This window comes from Gymnoscopelus microlampas (assembly GCF_963454915.1).
Source record: "Gymnoscopelus microlampas genome assembly, chromosome: 1".
Lineage (NCBI taxonomy): Eukaryota > Metazoa > Chordata > Actinopteri > Myctophiformes > Myctophidae > Gymnoscopelus > Gymnoscopelus microlampas.
The window spans coordinates 31,582,564-31,602,069 of NC_139962.1; the positions used below are offsets into that span (position 1 = coordinate 31,582,564).

At 42.5% G+C, this 19,506-nt stretch overlaps 1 protein-coding gene across 1 annotated transcript in view; it reads left to right on the forward strand.

The window, feature by feature from the left end:
- Window positions 1–19,506, forward strand: part of igdcc4 (immunoglobulin superfamily, DCC subclass, member 4) — a 175,060-nt gene that overhangs the window by 42,971 nt on the left and 112,583 nt on the right. Inside the window, exon 2 of the mRNA XM_084084298.1 lies at window positions 18,966–19,361. Coding sequence (XP_083940424.1) covers window positions 18,966–19,361 — 396 coding nt within the window. The remainder of the gene's footprint in view (window positions 1–18,965; window positions 19,362–19,506) is intronic.

A 19,506-nucleotide genomic window follows, 5' to 3' on the forward strand; every position in this document is an offset into this window, starting at 1 on the left:
GGAGTATCTCTGTAATTAAAATCAGCTGTGTTTGAAGAACGTGCAGCTATGGGAATCAAACAGGTGCATGTAATCAAGATTCATTTATTTTCATGAAGGCTGCGTTATGTCATCACGCAGCACGTTTTTGTTTACATGAAGTAATTAAGATTGGCTTTTTAGGGACTTTAGATGTGAAAATACACAAAAATGTTTTTTTTTTCATTTTTTTTGGCATCTATTGTTAGGTATGCCCATATGATGACCACGGATATGCTCTAAAAGTGTGAAAAACATATTTTTCATTTCACTACACCTTTAATGTATACTACCTTCCATCCGTTCCATTCCATCCGTTAAGTGTTCAGATGGGGCCAGGGGTACAAATTGACTCTGGCGGATCAGCAGTGGTGTAAAATAACTTAAGTACATTTACTGTACTTAAAGGGATTGTAGGGAACATTAAGCCTAAATTTAAAAAATATTTATATATATATATTTTGCATTTTCTCCCCTCTATCAGTCACTATATAATGATGCTGGGGTGTTTTCCTGCATTGAAACACAGTCCTCTGTCTGAAATCCGTATTTTCTCTACTGTTTATGTTTATGTTACGTTTGTCCGGGTCGTAAATTAACGCACGCATGTGCGCGTCCGTGCGCGTCCGTGCCCGTGTGAACTTTTTACTTTCGGTTTTAAAACGCTCTCAAACTTCTTTTTTGAGGCACAGAATTTACTTTTAAAAAATCGTTTGGATAGAATTTAGTTGTTTAACTTCATATATGTGGTCAATTTATCATGAAAGAGCCTATTTCAGAGATGCTCGTAGGCCTGCGTCCTGCGTCGCTGACGCACCATATTGCGAAAGGACGCATTCATGACAACTCTAGTGCGTCCATGGGACGCAGCTCCGATTAGCTCCGATAATATATAATATTTGTCAGCTGTGATCTACATGGACTCTCTCGGTTAGGCACCGTTGGTGGAGAAGTATAACTCTCCGGTTAGACACCGTTGTACTGGAGAAGTATAACTCGGTTAAACGGCGTTGTGTGGCAGAAGCAGCAGCACAGCCCCTCGCTGTTAGTCTACGCTACACACACAGAGAGAGAGAGAGAGAGAGACGGCATGAGGACCTGCTCTTAAACGTGTTAAAACGTCTTGGATAGACCACTGTCTGGAATAATAACTGATCATCATACATACAGGTCTACTACTAATCTTTGTTGCTGTTGTCATCTTAAATTGACCAGCCAAAGTAAAATCCCCGATTTTAGAGTGTTCTCCCACTTGCTTGGAGATCAGAGTGAGTGGTGGATTAACGCATGTTGCCAATCAGCTGTGTAACATTAGCAGGTTAACGATGGCTCGTTGATCCTATGCATTTGACCCTGATTTGACCACAAAGGCAAACAAAAGCACTAATTAATGGCAGCTGTAAGTAACCGGTTGTCTATCGTCTGTGTCTTGTGTATGTTTAATAGGCAACTGGATGTTTTCTGTAGCTTAGAGATATCATAACAATTCATTCCCTGAAGAGGGTAGACCCTCTCCCTCATGCTAAACTTAAAGTGACTTATAAGGTTCCACTTCTCCTCAAAAAGACAACTTTATTTTCCTTTCTCAATGACAAGCCTAATAGTATTATTGCATGTTGACTATGTGCAATAACTGCAAGCCAATGTTCATAGGCATTGTCAGTATTTGTCTTCATTATTTCTTGAATTCCTATTTCTTTATTTGCCAATACTTCCACTGTAAGCCAGTGTTTTCAGTCTACACAATAAATAGTAAAAATAAATTCTACATTCATAAATAATACAAAATAAAATAATAATAATGATTAAAAGGTTCTATGATTAAATGTATTCTATTGGTCAAAGGTATGTTAAATCCACCTGTTGCCCACTACTAGTATTTCTTACCATAAGGTGTGCTAATACTACAGAATCATATACATTTGAAAAAATATATTTATGATTTTTTAATATATGTATATATATCGGTATCGGTCTTGAAAAGCAGGAACGGGTCGCACTGATCTAGATCTGCTATTTTCACAATATGTATCTGTGGAACTGAATCAAACTAAATTAAGTGCCTCAACTCCTAATTCCTCAGGGTGGGGGGTCCCCAGTTAAAATATGATTATTTTGGGGGGTCGCTGCCTGAAAAGGTTGAGATCCACTGCATCAGGATATAATGTACACAGTCACACACGCATAGAAGATATGGAGATTGGAGATCAAAGAAAACGATAGGGGGGGGACGTGTAATTGGGGACCCATAAAATGTCCCTGGGACCCATCTAAAAGACCACCCTTGCATCCCAGGACCCATTACATTGAAAACCTAGCAACATCACTGTATTTAAAAATAACAATTCAGAGAACCGTAGGGGCGGGCAGTTCCGCGAATTGTATCCGCATAAGGCAACCTATTTTGGGCATGGCCCATTTAAAAAGTCCCCCCTGCGTCACCCCCTGGTGGTCGGGGAAAAGAACTGCTGGAGGGGCGGTGTTTGACAACAGTTTTTTTCTTTGATTATGTCTGAACTCTCCTACAATCCCTTTAAGTACAGTGTCAACTTTTACTTTACTAGAGTATTGAGTATTTTGTACTGTATTATGTCTACTCCACTCAAAGGCTACTATTGTACTTTTTACTCCACTACAATTATTTGACAGCTTTAGCTACTAGTTACTTTGCAAATTTATATGATTAATAATTTAAAAAATCACACCCTGTGTGAAGGTAGCGGCGCCTTTGATACATTTTGTCATCGATATGTGTTTATAATGTGTTTATAGCCATGTGTCACGTGAAGCTTGACCAATCACTTTGTTGACGGGTCTGACCAATCAGAACGTTGACGGGTCTGACCAATCAGAACGTTGACGGGTCTGACCAATCAGAACGTTGACGGTGAACACGGACAAAGTCAGGTATAGAGCAGGATCCGCTCTAAAGGTATAGAGCGGCTAGCGCCGCTAAAAATCACACCCAGTGTGAAGTGGGCGGTGTGGTCATCACAGTGGTCATCACAGTGATGGAAGCTCACTTAAATAGGTTATTAATTTCATCATGTGTCTCGCTAGCCAATCACAGTGCTGAATAGAGTCAGCCAATAGGGTCAGCCAAACAGCTAGGGGTGTACTAATGTAGAGGGGGTGTACAATGGGTGGCCAGGGGCCACCCATTGTGTGGGTGGAAGGGGTGTACAATGGGGTGTACAATGGGTGGAAGGGGTGTAGAATGGGTGGCCAATCACAGTGCAGCAAATGTCAATGTCCCAACCCCACTTATAGGGACGGCTGAACCGCCCAAAAACGGTTACTGTTAAACGTTGCCAGATAATGTGAAGATTGTTTCAGACTGATATTGAAATAAAACGTCATCAGCTGCTAATTAAAATATCACTGGTTTGTGTAATAATATATTATTACATGTTTTGATGACGTCATCACGCAATGACATCACAACCATGTGACTGCCCTTTAAAATGACTTGTCCCAGGTACAAATGTGATTTACCAAGAAATCAACCTGCTTTCTTACAACGTCTTCTTGTAAATTAGTTATCAGCACTGATTTGTGTTGGTGAGTGAAATGTTTCAATGGATGGTGCATCTGAATGGAAGACTAAATGCATACTTCCTTGGTGTCGTAGCAGTTGGACACGAGGTCTACTGCTTTGTAGGAAACATGAACCAGTGTCAGACTGAAGTGCATGTATTCAACGCAGTGTCTCTGCGCTGGAAGACGTTGCCCCCTGTGACAGATGGAAGAGGAGAACATCACCCTGGGGTTCCCCACATACGCTGGTGCCACTCAGCTATGCTGATCGAACATTCCATCTACATTTGTAGCGGATCGCTTTATGCATTTGATGTCGACACCCACAGATGGTTCAAGCACAAGGTTTCTGGGAATGTTCCAGAGCTGGGGTACTCCCACTACCTCTTAGCCTGTGTCTTGGGGAAGGCCATATATGTCCATGGAGGATTCGACAAAAGGCGGAATGAATACACTAATGACATCTACAAGTTGGACACCACCGCAATGGTCTGGTCTTTACTTAACACTCCGCCACCTGCTTCCTCCGGTTGCTCTCTCACCATCATCGGGACAAAGATGTTTGTATTTGGGGGCGACAACAAAACTAACTAGAAAAAGTGCTCCTCGGAGCACAACTCTCCGCCAGAAGACTTGTGTTGGTTCGAAGGTCGCGAAGGTCGCTATCCCTCTTGTATATGTAAGTGTCCTATCCATCCTGTCTGGGTAAGTGTCCTCTTCCGTTCATTCTGTGTAAGTGTCCTATCCCTCCTGTCCTATCCGTCCTGTCTATGTAAGTGTCATATCCCTCCTGTCTATATAAGTGTCCTATCTGTCCTATCTGTCCAATAAGACAGATAGGAACAATTGGACCGCGACTACTTGACTACTTCCGGTTCGAAGGTCTGGGAGTGAGCTAGTGGCCGGATTTTCGGTATTGGAATCTGGCTTATCACAGTGACACATGTATTTATAGGTCGCTATCCCTCTTGTATATGTAAGTGTCCTATCCAACCTGTCTGGGTAAGTGTCCTCTTCCGTTCTGTCTGTGTGAGTGTCCTATCCCTCCTGTCTGTATAAGTGTCCTATGTCATATCCCTCCTGTCTATATAAATGTCCTATCTGTCCTATCTGCCAATTATGTATCAGCCATGCAGCCATTTCATGGTTCCCGTCTTACCTCACTCTGACAGTGGCGGAGACACTGTCAGAGTGATGCCATGTATATATAGGCCCGGTGGCGTCACTAGCCAATCAGATCACAGTATTTCACGTGTCACGTGAGGCTTGACCAATTGGTGTGTCATGTTTAGAAAGTGAAAACGCAGTGATAACAATACTCTCCTGGCGGAGAGTAACAACATTAGTGTGTTTGACACAGAGACCGACTGCTGGCTGAGCACTCCTTCTGCACAGCCTCCTCCAGAAGGACGCTGGGATCATTCAGCCTTTGCCTACAATGGAGAGCTGTACATATTTGGTGGCCAACGCTGGAACGAGGACTTCAATGATCTGTGGAAATTTAATCCAGAGACCTTCTCCTGGAAGAACGTTGAGCGCAAAGGAAACGGCCCGCGTCCAATGAATAGTATGTGCTGTTGCATGGTGGGAGATCGTGTCATCTTCTTTGGAGGATACGAAAAACAAAACAAAACACTATTATTATATAAACACCCGTATTACCAATGAGCGTGTTTTCACTGATAAACTGTTCATGTTAGATTTTAGACCCAGCCTGAGGACATTATGCAAGATAGCAGTTATTCAGTACAATCTGGAGCGGTCAGAACTCCCACACAACATCAGGTGGGAACTGGCAAAACTTCAAACAAAAGAAAAACTGAAACTGAAAAAAATGTGTTTCCGACTGTGAATCCGACTCCGTCGCGATGAACATTTGGATCATTTTTAGCGGCGCTAGCCGCTCTATACCTGACTTTGTCCGTGTGCGTCAACGTTCTGATTGGTCAGGTGCGTCAACAAAGTGATTGGTCAAGCTTCACGTGACACATGGCTATAAACACATTATAAACACATATCGATGACAAAATGTATCAAAGGCGCCGCTACCTTCACACAGGGTGTGATTTTTTTGTTTACATAAGCCTGTGGCCCCCGACCTCAATTAATGTAACAATTCTTCCCCCTGTCTAATCTAGTTGAATACCGCTGCTATACACTCTGGTAGAAATAACGAAGTTTAAACCATGGCTGCTGTAGGATGTTGAAAATCCGCTTTTTTTTTGCCATGAATTAAAATCAGACAGAGAAACCTCTATTTCTTCAATACAATGAATTGCAATGAACTCATACGTACTCATTCACTGCGAAGTGTACATTGTATTTATCACAGCCCATGAATCTCTCTCTCTCTCTCTCTCTCTCTCTCTCTCTCTCTCTCTCTCTCTCTCTCTCTCTCTCTCTCTCTTCTCTGATCCGAGATGTAGTGGAGTTTAAGTAAAAGTACTGAAAATTGTCTTCACAGTGGTCATCACAGTGATGGAAGTTCACTTAAATAAAAGTAATATTTCTGAAGTGTGTGGTGCTATTTATAGTTATTAATTTCAGTGAACTTCCATCACTGTGATGACCACTGTGAAGACCACACACCGCCCAATAAAGTCAGCCAATCATATTACAGCTAGTGGTCATCACAGTGATGGAAGCTCACTTAAAGAAAAGTATAGATTTGCATTGAATGTGTAGGGGTTAGGGGTATACAATGGTTGTTCCACAATGGTTGATTCACTTTAAAAAAAAACATAAATGTGTTTCTTTTAAGTGCCTAGTCCTATTTATAGGGCTATGCACATGTGTCATGTGTTTCACTAGCCAATCACAGTCCTGAATAGTCAGCCAATAAAGTCAGCCAATCACATTACAGCTAGTGGTCATCACACTGATGGAAGCTCACTTAAAGAAAAGTATAGATTTGCATTGAATGTGTAGGGGTTAGGGGTGTAGACTGGTGGCCAATCACGGTGCAGGATTAGGGGGGTACAAAACCTCACATATAGGGGCGGTTACACCGCCCAAAAATCTTCCAAATCTTTTGATAATAGCAGATAAACAAGCTCACAACGCTTAAGTGGTTAATGATCAATAATTATAGTCCAATAACATGATATATACTGTATATACAGTAATACTGAAATGGCCATTCTGCTTGAGTACTTTAACTTTTTCTACTGTATATTTTGATGCTAATACTTTTGTACTTTGGTTTAAGTACAAGGACATTTTTTTGTTACAGAGTATTTCTACATTGTGGTATTACTACTTTTACTTTTAAATCCAGAATCTGAATACTTCTTGCACCTGTAACTCTTGAGAGAGTACACAGGTCCATTTGGTTCCATTTGTACACTTTGCATATTAATTGAACACAGGGGATTTTACAGAGTAGATTCAGAGAGATTAAAGAAAAGAAGGAAAGAAAAAGGTATCAAATGGTGGTCGATGGGCCTAATGCGTATCAAACCGGGGGTCCTTAGAATTAAAGAGGTTTAGAATCACAGAGTCGGTCCATTGATTAGTGTGGAGCTGGGAGACAGAGGCTCTGTTTATGCCATCGACCTGCGTATCAAAGCGGGTGATGAAAGATTCAGCAGAGAGAGATGAGGGGGCAACTGGTGCAGAACAGCGTCGATAGGACTGGAAAATCTATCTACTGTACATATCGTCTCTGTCGGGTGGAAACCTCACATGTCCACAACTGTTACTTTTTCAGGATTCAAGCTCCCGTCGCATTTTGATCTGCTACTTTTGATACTTTTGTGCAGTGGTGGAAAAAGTACTCGCATTTTTTACTTAAGTAAAAGTATCAATACTGCAATGTAGAAATACACTGTTACAAGTAAAAGTCTGGTATTCAGAATCTACTTGAGTAAAAGTACAACAGTATTGGCATTAAAATATACTTGAAGTACCAAAATTAAAAGTACACATTACGCAGAATATTTTCAAACTGTATATCTTTTGAAAATAGCAGATCTACAAGCTCACAATGCGTCGCATCGCGACACGTTGTGAGCTTGTAGACCGTCTATTTTCAAATGGCCGAACAGTGAATATGCCTATGTGTTCTGAAGATGCATGTGTGAAGTATGTATGCGTGAAGTATGACGTTGCTGTCAGCCAGGAACCTAGTATATCCATATTTCAACATTTCATGTCGGGGGACACTAGCGCGTTTTTGTTTCTTAGATTTGTTTTTCTCAATCACAAACGTTAAGACATTGTTTAGACAGATGTTGGGTTCATTGGTTCACCTGGTAGCTTCAAATGTACAGAATGCTATTTAGATAGCCTGTTGTTTTGACAGATGCTAGGTTCATTGTTTACTAGGTTCACTACATTGTTCTCTCTCAGTCTGCTCTATTCATGTGATTCTCTTCTCTTCCTTTTGCCCTTTTCACTGACTAGAGTTCATGCTCACTCTGCTCATTATGATCTTGCACATGTTGCTCTGGATATCAGCATCTGCTAAATGCTTAAATTGTAAATTGCAGTGGTGGAGAAAAAGTACTCACATTTCTTACTTAAGTAAAAGTATCAATACTGCAATGTAGATACTCTGTTACAAGTAAAAGTCCGTAATTAAAAATGTACTTGAGTAAAAGTACAAAAGTATTACATCAAAATGTACTTAAAGTACCAAAAGGAGAAAGTACTCATTATGCAGAATGTCCCATTTCACACGTTTTCAAATGTATAAATGTGTAAAAAATCTTTTGAAAATAGCAAGTCTACAAGCTCACAATGTGTCATATCACGACCCATTGTGAGCTTGTAGACCTGCTATTTTCAAATGGCCGAAATGTATATAGGGCTGAAGTGGGTAATGTATGTTTTGTAATAATAATCAGAATCTACAAAGTAACTAGTAACTAAAGTTTTCAAATAATTGTAGTGGAGTAAAAGCACAATATTTGCCTCTGAGATGCAGTGGAATAGAAGTAAAGAATTGGAAATACTCCAGTGACGTAAAAATACCTCGAAATGGTACTTTAGTACAGTACTTGAGTAAATATACTTAGTTACTTTACACCACGCTAAATGGCTAAATTGTACTAATTTCTTTCACAGCGGCGTGTCAATGTAGGCAAAGATTTTCCAAAACGTACCAAAGATTTAGGAAGCTACTTGAATATATTCAAGTATTCTGTATATGGTCTAACTTAGCTAAACTGGGAATAGCTGAGCTACAACAAAGCTACCACAGAGAAACAGCAAATCTAACGGTTGAGAAAACTCTCAGGTCGGAACTCAACAAGATCTGCATCTGTCTCTCCGACAACAAACTTTCATTACACCTGGGTAAAACTGAATCCATCCTCTTTGGGTCCAGTCATAACCTTAGAAAGGCAGAGAGTTTCACGATCAAAGTGGGTGATGATGTCATCAAAAGAAACAAAATTACCTACCTGGGCTCTATCTTGGAGGCTAACCTCTCTGGTAACAAAAACGCCGAAAAAGCGATCAAAAGGGTCCACAAAACAACACGCTATTTGTGGAGGATTGATCGTCTAGTCAGCAAGAATACTCTGAAGATTCTTGCAGGGGCCCTCATACAAGGTTATTATGATTATGCATGCACTTCGTGGTATCACAACACCTCCAAGGCCTTAAAACAAGGCTCCAAACATCCCAAAACAAACTTGTAAGGCTACTTCTTGGCCTCAATTACAAAACCCATCTAACCCCTGCTCATTTTGCTAGCATTGGATGGCTTAGGGTTGAGGACAGAGTACAGCAACTTGCTATGGGCCTGGTCTTCAAGATACACCACAACATTGGGATCCCCCTGTATTTGTCAAAATACTTCCAAAATGTTAATGATGTCCATGATCACAACACCAGAGGAAGCTCCACAAACCTTGTCCAACCCTTTTTTGGCTCAACAAAGGGAAGTAACTCGTTCTCATGCTACTGTATTCATCAAAAATGTGGAATGCCCTACCAAAAGGAGTAAAGGAGTGTAAAACCCTACTCTCTTTCAAAACTGCCCTAAAGACACACCTTCAGGAGGCTGCAATTGAAAAATGGCCCCTGTCCAAGTCCTTTCTTCTTTTGTACATATTTTTCACTCTTCATACCAGTAACCTGTAAACTGATTGTATGACATTCTATAGTAGTGTGTATATCTGCCTGTCTCTTATATGTCATCATGATTTGTGTGCGTGGGGAACTCATTTGAAACAAGCCCAGAGTCTTCCAGTTTAGTAGACCTTGTATTGCAAATTTGTACTTCCATGTACTGTTGTTCTCATGTCTTACTAATTAAAGTACATCAATCAATCAATCAAAACAATACCATTTTAAAGACTTCAGCTCAAAATGTCAAAAAGATATGCACTAATGTCAGAAAATGTCAGAAAATCTAACCCAGAATGCAACAATATGCAACTCATTGACATTGAACGATAAGAGGAGTCTTATACTGTAGCTTCTTGCAGCGTTAAACAGACTGGGGGTTCAGCAGATGACTCAACTGCCAGGTATCGGAGTTTCCCCACAAGCCCTTGAGCACATACCAGCATACTTTTTAAAATCAATTCACACTTTAAGCTGCATTACCATACAACAAAAACATTTGTATGTATTTGTTTATTTGCACAATACAACAAAACAACATAGTCAAATAAAACCTAACACATGCAGGTTGTGCCGGTGAGATTGAAAAATACTCTATGGGGTTTATAAAGTTAATCTCAGCTCCTTTCACATCAAGAAATACAATGCAAACAGAAAAGTAACACAAATAAAGACATAGATACACAGAGTAAGCATAAATACAACAAAAAGAAAGACATATCAATAGAAAAGAAGAAGGGTGCTTGGGGGTGTGGGTGTGTGAGTGGGAGTGAGTATGTGTGTACTGTTAGGGTTGGTTCATCAAACATGTACTAATCCTGTATTTAAAATGATTTAGTGAAGTAGACTGTAGTGAAGTAGACTTGACTAAAGTGGTCTTTAAATGAACTGTGCCCTAAAACAACTGACCTAAACTGATTGGACTGTACTTGACTGGACATGATGTAATTGCACTTTTGAAATGCACAACAGCACTTTACTAAGCTGTGCTGGTAACTTTTTGAAGGATTGCACAATGGCACTTTACCTATACAAGAGGTTCGGGTCGCTGCGCGGTCCTCGCACCGACGTCGCACCGCTGATCCGACCGATATGAATGCTAATATTAGATCATTTGCACGTGATACACATATTTTTTGTCTACCGTATGTGTTTTAGTTTTGGTCTTTTTATGATGTTTTTTTTTAGATGTTTTGATGTTTTATGTTGCACTGCAATTGCCTGAGGGGGAACGGTATTTCATATTCATTATGTACAGTATGTAAGTACTTAGGGAAATTGACAAATAAAGTGATTCTGATTCCGATAGACTGAAATGAAATCTCAATATACTGTAGCTGCTCCATAACTGAGCCCCCCTGTATCTAGATAGAGAAAATTGGCACAGACCAGTGCAGAACTTTGGGAGTCTATGTACCGTAACTGATTTGCATGTCTTTGAAGTTGTGCACATCACTGTTGAACTGGGAGAAGGCTTTACAGGGCAAAGGAAGCGGAACAGGCTGACACAAAACTTAGGTATTTAGGTATTTGTTTAAGTAAAAAAATCTGTAAAATGTTGAGCTTTTGGAGAGAGGGCCTGAATGAGCAGACCAGTCACTAAATGTAATAATTGACGACAGCAATAATGCTACTGCTATACTTAAAGTTACTATAGTTTCTTTAAATAGTTGTCTGTTCGTCCGTCCGTCCGCCAATCTATCGATCGTATATCTGTCGTTTTGTCTGGTCTTTATCAAACAATAGCTACCACAATCCTCACCCCCATACTTAACATCATATCCAATACCATTCACATTCAATCATTGTTTTCTACCGAGAACAGCTGAACGGGCCAAATATGAGCCGACGAGGCAAACCCTGGAACAATAAACGAGAGATCTAAAATACACATTGTTTGTTCGGAAATGGTAGAGCATGGGGGGATCAGCGTGTACTTTGCTTAGCGTGATTCCTTTTCCCCTGGTGTTTTTCCTCTGAGCTGTACATGTCGGCGGGTCTCTCTAGTTCATTAAAGGCCTGGGGTATTGTGTAACTAAAACAGCAGGCATGGGGAAACCTTAGCTGAGAGCCACCGAGGCCATGGGAGCCATGGAGTGTCCCTGTCACTGTCAGCGCAGGCAGGGGACAGGCAAGAGAACATGCTCAGTGCCGGGTTACTCTGATCCTCTGTCTTGTTCTCTCCCTCTCTCTCTCTCTCTCTCTCTCTCTCTGGCTATTGTTAACACTAGCAAAGATTTTCTGGCCCATTCCGATTGGAAAGTCTGAACACCATAAAACCACATGGGAACTGATTTTTGCTAATCGGATTTGAAATGCAATTAAAATCCGATTTTTTAAAGATGAATCAGTCTGGGCGCTCTCTGACACTGTCTGATTTACAATTCTTTGGCGATGTCTTAATGCACAAGAAATATCATATTCGGTTGTATTGTCACATGACAGGTTTATGTCTGATTAGATCATTTGCAAACAACAGTGTGGACAGTCAGTCCTAAAGGTCAGATTTGAGACACAAATCGGCTACATACATCATCATAGAAAGGTGTCACTCACAACGTGTGCGACGCACATGTTGTACTTCACCCATCAGATATGTGAGTTTTCTTGTCGGTGATGTTTTGTGTGTAACCTTTGGGAGGTACAGGTATACGTCTGTCTCTGATGTAATTCTCACAGTGGGCAGGTGCTTAGAAAATGTTGCTCGGTTTCCAACTCATTTTGTGTGCAGTGAGTGCACAGTCTGTCTTCTCATGGGAGCGAGGTCTGCCTGTGGCGACCTTCCTCTATTGTGAGGCTGTGTTCATTGAGTCTGTACTGTACCTAGTCGAAGCTTTTCTTAGATTTGTATCAGTCACAGTGTCCAGCTATTCTGCCACTGTGTATTCTCTGTTGAGGGCCAAATAGCATTCCATTTGCTCTGGTTTTGGGTTGACTCTTTCCAATACTGCATGTCAGCAAGACTTTTTTTTGTGTGTTCTTATAATTTGGTTCATTCCAGTGGGTTTTCTGTCTGGTGGCTCTTTGTGTGCCCAGTCGCTGAACAACCAGACAACCCTGTAGGTGTTCTCTGTATAGGTGAGGGCTTTGTTATGGAGCGTGTCTGGGTCACTTTCTTTTATGTGATTTATAAAATACAAATGCTCTTTTTTTTATTTTGATAATTTGTGGATATCTTCCTAGTTCTGCTCTGCATGCTTTGTTTAGCGTTTTCCCATGGGATGCAGAGAATTGATTTACACATTTTTTCAAGTTCCTGGTTGGCAACGGAATTAAATATTTTTAGCCAGGTTCTAATTGTGATATGATGTCTAGCTTTATGTTCTTTTTGAATAGAAAGCCCTTCTTGCCTTGTCTCTCATTCACAGCTATCTCTCTCTCTCTCTCTCTCTCTCTCTCTCTCTCTCTCTCTCTCTCTCTCTCTCTCTCTCTTCTCTTTCTCTTTCTCTTTCTCTCTCTCTCGTTCTCTCTCTCGTTCTCTCTCTCTCTCTGTCTCTCTCTCTCTCTCTCTCTCTCTCTCTCCCCCGCCCCCCTTTATATACCGTAACTTTCTCGCTCCCTATCTGATACTACAATCTCTGTAACTTCTCTCTCTCTCTCTCTCTCTAGCCCCTCCACCATTGTTTCTCTCTCTCCCTCCCCATGGTATTCTTCTCCCTCACTACTATGCGTGTGCTGTGAGCCACTTGGCACTGTGCCCGGTGGTCCATTCAGTGTGAGCACACACAACAGCCACCTCCTGGAGTGGACGCTGCCCCTCCCACCGGCACATCCCACTAGCACAGTAAAATAGCAAAATGGCCACTTCACAGAAGCCCCTCTTAACTGCTACCACGTACTCGTGGGACCGTGACAGCGTGTGTGTGTGTGTGTGTGTGTGTGTGTGTGTGTGTGTGTGTGTGTGTGTGTGTGTGTGTGTGTGTGTGTGTGTGTGTGTGTGTGTGTGTGTGTGTGTGTGTGTTGTGTTTTACTGCACTTGTGAGGGCCAAATGCCCCCACAAGCTCCTCACAAAGAGAAATGGATGTTTTATGGTTTAAATAAAAAAAGATTTATACAGTTACAAGCTCATATCGCGTTACTGCGATATGAGCGACACGTTGTGAGCTTGTAGATCGCCCATTTTTGTCTTCAGGGTTAGGGTTCATTATGGGCAAAAAAACCTATTGATGTCCTCACAAGCATAGTAATACAAACGTGTGTGTGTGTGTGTGTGTGTGTGTGTGTGTGTGTGTGTGTGTGTGTGTGTGTGTGTGTGTGTGTGTGTGTGTGTGTGTGTGTGTGTGTGTGTGTGTGTGTGTGTGTGTGTGTGTGTGTGTGTGTGTGCGCGCGCTCAGGCATACGTGTGTGTGAGTGGGATAGGGCGTGCGGGTGTCTGTCTCTTTGTGTGCGCACGCATGCTCTATACATTTAGGCCGTGTGTGAATATGAATGAGATTCATTCTAAAAGGAGCGAGTGGACCGTTTGAAAAGTGTAACACCTAGTCCTACTTTTAAGATGATAGTAGGTCACATGCTGCTGGTTTCAACACAATGAATACAGCTTTATACTGTATGCACACACACACACACACACACACACACACACACACACACACACACACACACACACACACACACACACACACACACACACACACACACACACACACACACACACACACACACACACCGGATCCTTCATAAGGAGACCCAGTGTTGCATGGCAATACTGCAACATTTTAATGACTTAATGAGTTCATAAACATCAAGATGAGGGAATTTTATTTCTCACACTTGGTAACTAACTATTAATATGCCTTCTTTTTTTTATCAAGCACCTCCATGCATTTATTTTAATGAACCGTTACAGTTCACTCTCAGAGTTAAAGCTGCAATCCGGAACATGTTTTAACAACGTGTTACAACTGTTACGCATTGTGAGCTTGTAGATCAGCAATTTTTTGGCAAATGTTCCCCCCCAGAATATGAACGCTGGGGTTCTTCTGGTAGTTAATAAATAAAGGATGTTTTAACTCTATGGTAGAGTATGTTTATCATTGCTGTCAGGCAGAAACCTCTTATCTCCATGTGCTAACTACTTGATCATACTACAGTGTTGCACAAAAGCATCAAAAGTAGCAGACCTACAAGCTCGACACGCGGCGCGAAGCGACGCATTTTGAGCTTGTCGATCTGCTACTTTTGCTATGTTTGAAGTAACAGTTTTGGACATATGAGGTTTCCACCTGACAGAGACGATATACAGCCGAACAATATACCGTATGCCTACTATGCGGACGTATCTTTGTCACCCGTGTTTTTTATCTCCTAGATGTGTTTTTCTCAACCGCAAAATGTCAGCAATGCGATTCAGATGTCATGTAACTCAGACAGATGTATTTGTCATTGTTCATTGTTTACCTGGTATCCTGTGGTTTCAAATGTACACAATGTTATTTAGACAGTGCTGTATGTTGTTTAGAGAGATATGGTTCGTTGTTTACCTGGTATCCTAGTTTCTTTGAGACGCTACACTGCTCTCTCTGCACTCTATTCTATCTATGTGATTATTTACCTTGTTTATTGACCAGAGAGCTTACTCTGCTTATTCCGATCTTTCACTTGTAAGTCTCTCTCTCTCGATAAGAGTTTCGGCCAAATAAATAAATAAATAAGCGTCGCCTCGAGCTCATCGGTGCAATATCTCGCCTGGCCGAGCAGGCTCTCTTGTCTTGGCACAGAGCTGTAGAGAGTTAGACGTTTGGTATCCCACGTGGGAGACCCCGGCCCAAATGGTAAAATACGAAACGTACGGATTGCAGCGTCCCTGTATGGGGGAAATTATAATTTTTATTTTGTTTTATTAAAAAATAATTAGGTTGATACCGTTGGGAGCGATGTTCATTAGGAACGCAACCCGTTATTTTACGAGTATTTCCAATTTCCAATACTTTTACTTCTACTCCACTACATCTCAGAGGCAAATATTGTACTTTTACTCCACGACAATTATTTGAGAACTTTAGTTACTAGTTACTTTGCAGGTATACATTATTACATTATAAAACATACATCAACCACCTTAGCCCTATTTTGTATATAGGGTATTTGAAAATAGCAGATCTACAAGCTCACAATGCGTCGCGGTGCGACACGTTGTGAGCTTGTAGATCTGCTATTTTTAAACATTTTAGTACTTTTACTTTTGGTACATTTAAGTATATTTTTGGGGGGAACGATGCCCGTTGGGAGCAATGTTCATTAGGAACACAAGCGGTTGAGGTTATTATTATTATTATAGTACTTGGAGACCAGTCTATGCATCCATATATGGGGATTTGTGTATTTATATGTCTTTGGAGATCCGCTGATCAGTCTGACTTCACACTGGGCGCGGCATTCCCTCGGTGTCCTCGGCTGAGTTTGAAACGGGTCAGTCCGTTTGTCGGACTACTGGGACGTCGGAATAATATGGCCCGTCGGCCTAATGGGCTGGCAGGCCCCTCGAGATATATTGGGAATATATGGACACTCACGCACGCAGAGAGTTGTCTTATTTTCATGATTTGTCGTACAACAAAGTAGATATAGGGCTTAAATGGTTCAATGAACACTCATCCTGCTGTGCGTTTGTGATCAAATACATCTGTGTGTGTCAGGTTCACAGGGTGTAATGGCTACCCATATCACTCACACACACACACACACACACACACACACACACACACACACACACACACACACACACACACACACACACACACACACACACACACACACACACACACGGAACGCTCCATCGCTCCAGCCTATAGTGAAACCACTGGCAATGATACGAACCAGGAAACGGCTGCTAAGGTTTTAATGACTTAATGAGACCTACTTAGTTTAAATGGAGAGAAGAGAGAGAGAGAGAGAGAGAGGAGAGCTGCAGAGGGGATCTGTATGTGGATACACACACCGTAGAGAAGTGGGTGTGTGCTCAAGTAGCGAATACGTCTTTGATATTAATATTATATATCACTTTTGGCTGTGTGCATGTGTTTGTGTGCATGCCTGTGTGTTAGGTGAGCACGTGTGTGTGTGTGTGTGTGTGTGTGTTAGGTGAGCACGTGTGTGTGTGTGTGTGTGTGTGTGTGTGTGTGTGTGTGTGTGTGTGTGTGTGTGTGTGTGTGTGTGTGTGTGTGTGTGTGTGTGTGTGTGTGTGTGTGTGTGTGTGTGTGTGTGTGTGTGTTTTAGCCTCCACTGAGGATTTTTCCCATGTCTAGGCCTATGTCTAAAACAGCATGTGTGTGTGTGTGCATGCACGGTGGATGTGTATTTGCATTTTGGGACAGAGTGAAAGGTGTGTGTGCGTGCGTGCGTGTGTGTAGCACAGTCTTTCAAAGCATTACCCACTCCATCAGCAAACTCTGCTGTAGGGTGGGGTTGGGGGGGGGCTCATTTAATCAAGGAAAATATCCAATCCCCATTAATTTAATTAATCCAATGCCAGAGAGAATCTGAAGGAAAGCTGTGCGTGCGTGCGTGCGTGCGTGCGTGCGTGCGTGCGTGCGTGCGTGCGTGCGTGCGTGCGTGCGTGTGTGTGTGTGTATGTGTGTGTGCGTGTGTGTGTGTGTTAGAGCGGCAGAGAGAGAGACACACATATGCGCGCGCGCACACACACACACACACACATACACATACACATACACATACACACACAGAGGCAGACAGACACACAGAGGCAGACGGACAGACAGACAGACAGACAGACAGAGACAGACAGAGGGAGGGAAGTGTAGTTTACTGCATATCAGACTGAGTGGGGATTCATCACACCCCCTTGAGAACTAATTCTGGACAAAAGCAGCTCCTCTCTTAAAAGAAAAGAGTTTATAGTGGTTTAGGATTACGCTCCATAATATAATTAGCGGAGCGTGTTTGACGTTGTTATTCAGAAGCTTTGTTCTGGTGTCTGCGCTGTGAAGACTCAATTTAGACTACTTTGCTTGCTCTGCGCACAAAGCAGAGTGCACTTAACAACACAACAGGCATAACAGACACCAACGCATACACTGCATAATGAAGTATAGATCCACTCCCGTGGGGCTTTCAGGTATAGAGCTGTGTCTGTGACATTGATTTACCTAAAGCACCACCTTGTACAAACTAAATTCAAGTCTGTCAACTTGATTTTGGGTCTCTAGGGCAGTGGTTCTCAACCTTTTGCGTGTCAAGGACCCCCAAATTGATATGTATTTTGACGCGGACCCCCATCTGAAAATGTTTTGTGCCAGGGACCCCCAGAAGAGAAGAGTTATAAAAAAAAACGAAAACAAAATTATTCAAAATCTTCCAAACATTTTCAAGATCTTTGGACGAAGTGGTTAAATGATTGTGATTATATTAACACATTTTGCTGGGTTCCCCCTGGAAACCTCCCCAAGGACCTCTGGGGGTCTCCGGACCCCACTTTGAGAATCGCTGCTTTAGGTCACTGGTTCACAAAGTGCGGTCTGGGGGAACCTCCAGGAGTCATTGAGGTGGTTCCAGGGGATCCATCAAAATCCGTTCATATAGTATCACAGTCAGTTTAATCGCTTTAACCCTATTTTATACTATGTTTTAATAGTCGATCTACAAGCTCACAATGCTTCTCGATTAATTGAGTCGTGAGCTTGTAGAACTGAAAAAATCTTGAAAGAATGTGATTAATATTTTACAATGGGTCCCCTGGCGAGAAAATTGTTTCAGGTGGTGGTCCACAGCCAAATACATACCAATTTGGGGGGTCCTTGGCATGCAAATGTTTGAGAAACTCTGGCCTCAAAGTGGTGGTCCTTGAATCTCAAAAGGTTGTCAATCACTCTTCGTGCAGAGCTTGCAGAACTGCTACTTTTGATGCTTTTGTGTATTTGCTTTTGCAGGGGTCTTCAACAAGGGGTCCTCAGAGTTACTACAGGGGGGCCGCCAAATCTTTGTGTGATATGATATTTTTTTACATTAACCACTAGCATCCCATTTTTGAAGAGAAAAAAAAAATTGCAGATCTACAAAGATTTGGCGGCCCCCCTGTAGTAACTCTGAGGACCCCCTAGGGGTCTCAGCTTGTAGATCGGCTAATTTTGACAACAAGGTTTAGGTGTAGAGGGGAAAAAAGAGCAGACCAAGTAAAAAACACTTTTATACAATATAGAGGGGGTCCTTGCTTCATCTCCCTCTCAGCTAGGGGGTCCATGGCTGAAAAACGTTGAAGACGCCTGAAGTAGGGCATTAATGTACAGGAAAAAATAAAAGTTAGAATATGGACATAAGAGGTTTCTGCAACGTTTCATCTATTTTTCCCGCCCTCTGCCCCCCCCTCTTTTTTTAGAGAAACCTGTGTCGGTGGAGCTGAGCTGTGGCGCGGGGCCCGTCCACGCCGTGCTGGAGCCCGGGACCCCCCTGCTGCTGGAGTGCAACCTGGGCGCCAGCGACACCCCCTTCAACGTCACCTGGCTGCAGGACGGCCGGCCCCTCCTGGCCCCCCCGGACGACGACGACGACCAAGGCGACGGAGGGGAGGAGGAGGAGCGCCGCTTCCTCCAGCACCAGCCCAACGGGTCCCTCCTCCTGTTGCCCCCCACCTTCCAGGAGGAGGAGGACGGCGGCGGCGGGGGGGCGCCGACGACACCGAGCGGCGGCGTGGCCGTGGAGGGAGCCTACAGCTGCGTGAGCGCCAGTGCCCTGGGGGCTCTGACCAGTCGAACCGTCACCGTGCTCCTGGCCAGTAAGTTTATGTCCCACAAACATGTCCAAATGTTTTTTACAGCTTGGCAAAGCTGTCAATAAACAGACGCTGCAACTAGTCGTCACTTTCTCGCTACTTTCTCACTTTCTCCCTATTGGCTAAAGGCCAGCCAATGGCTTCCCAT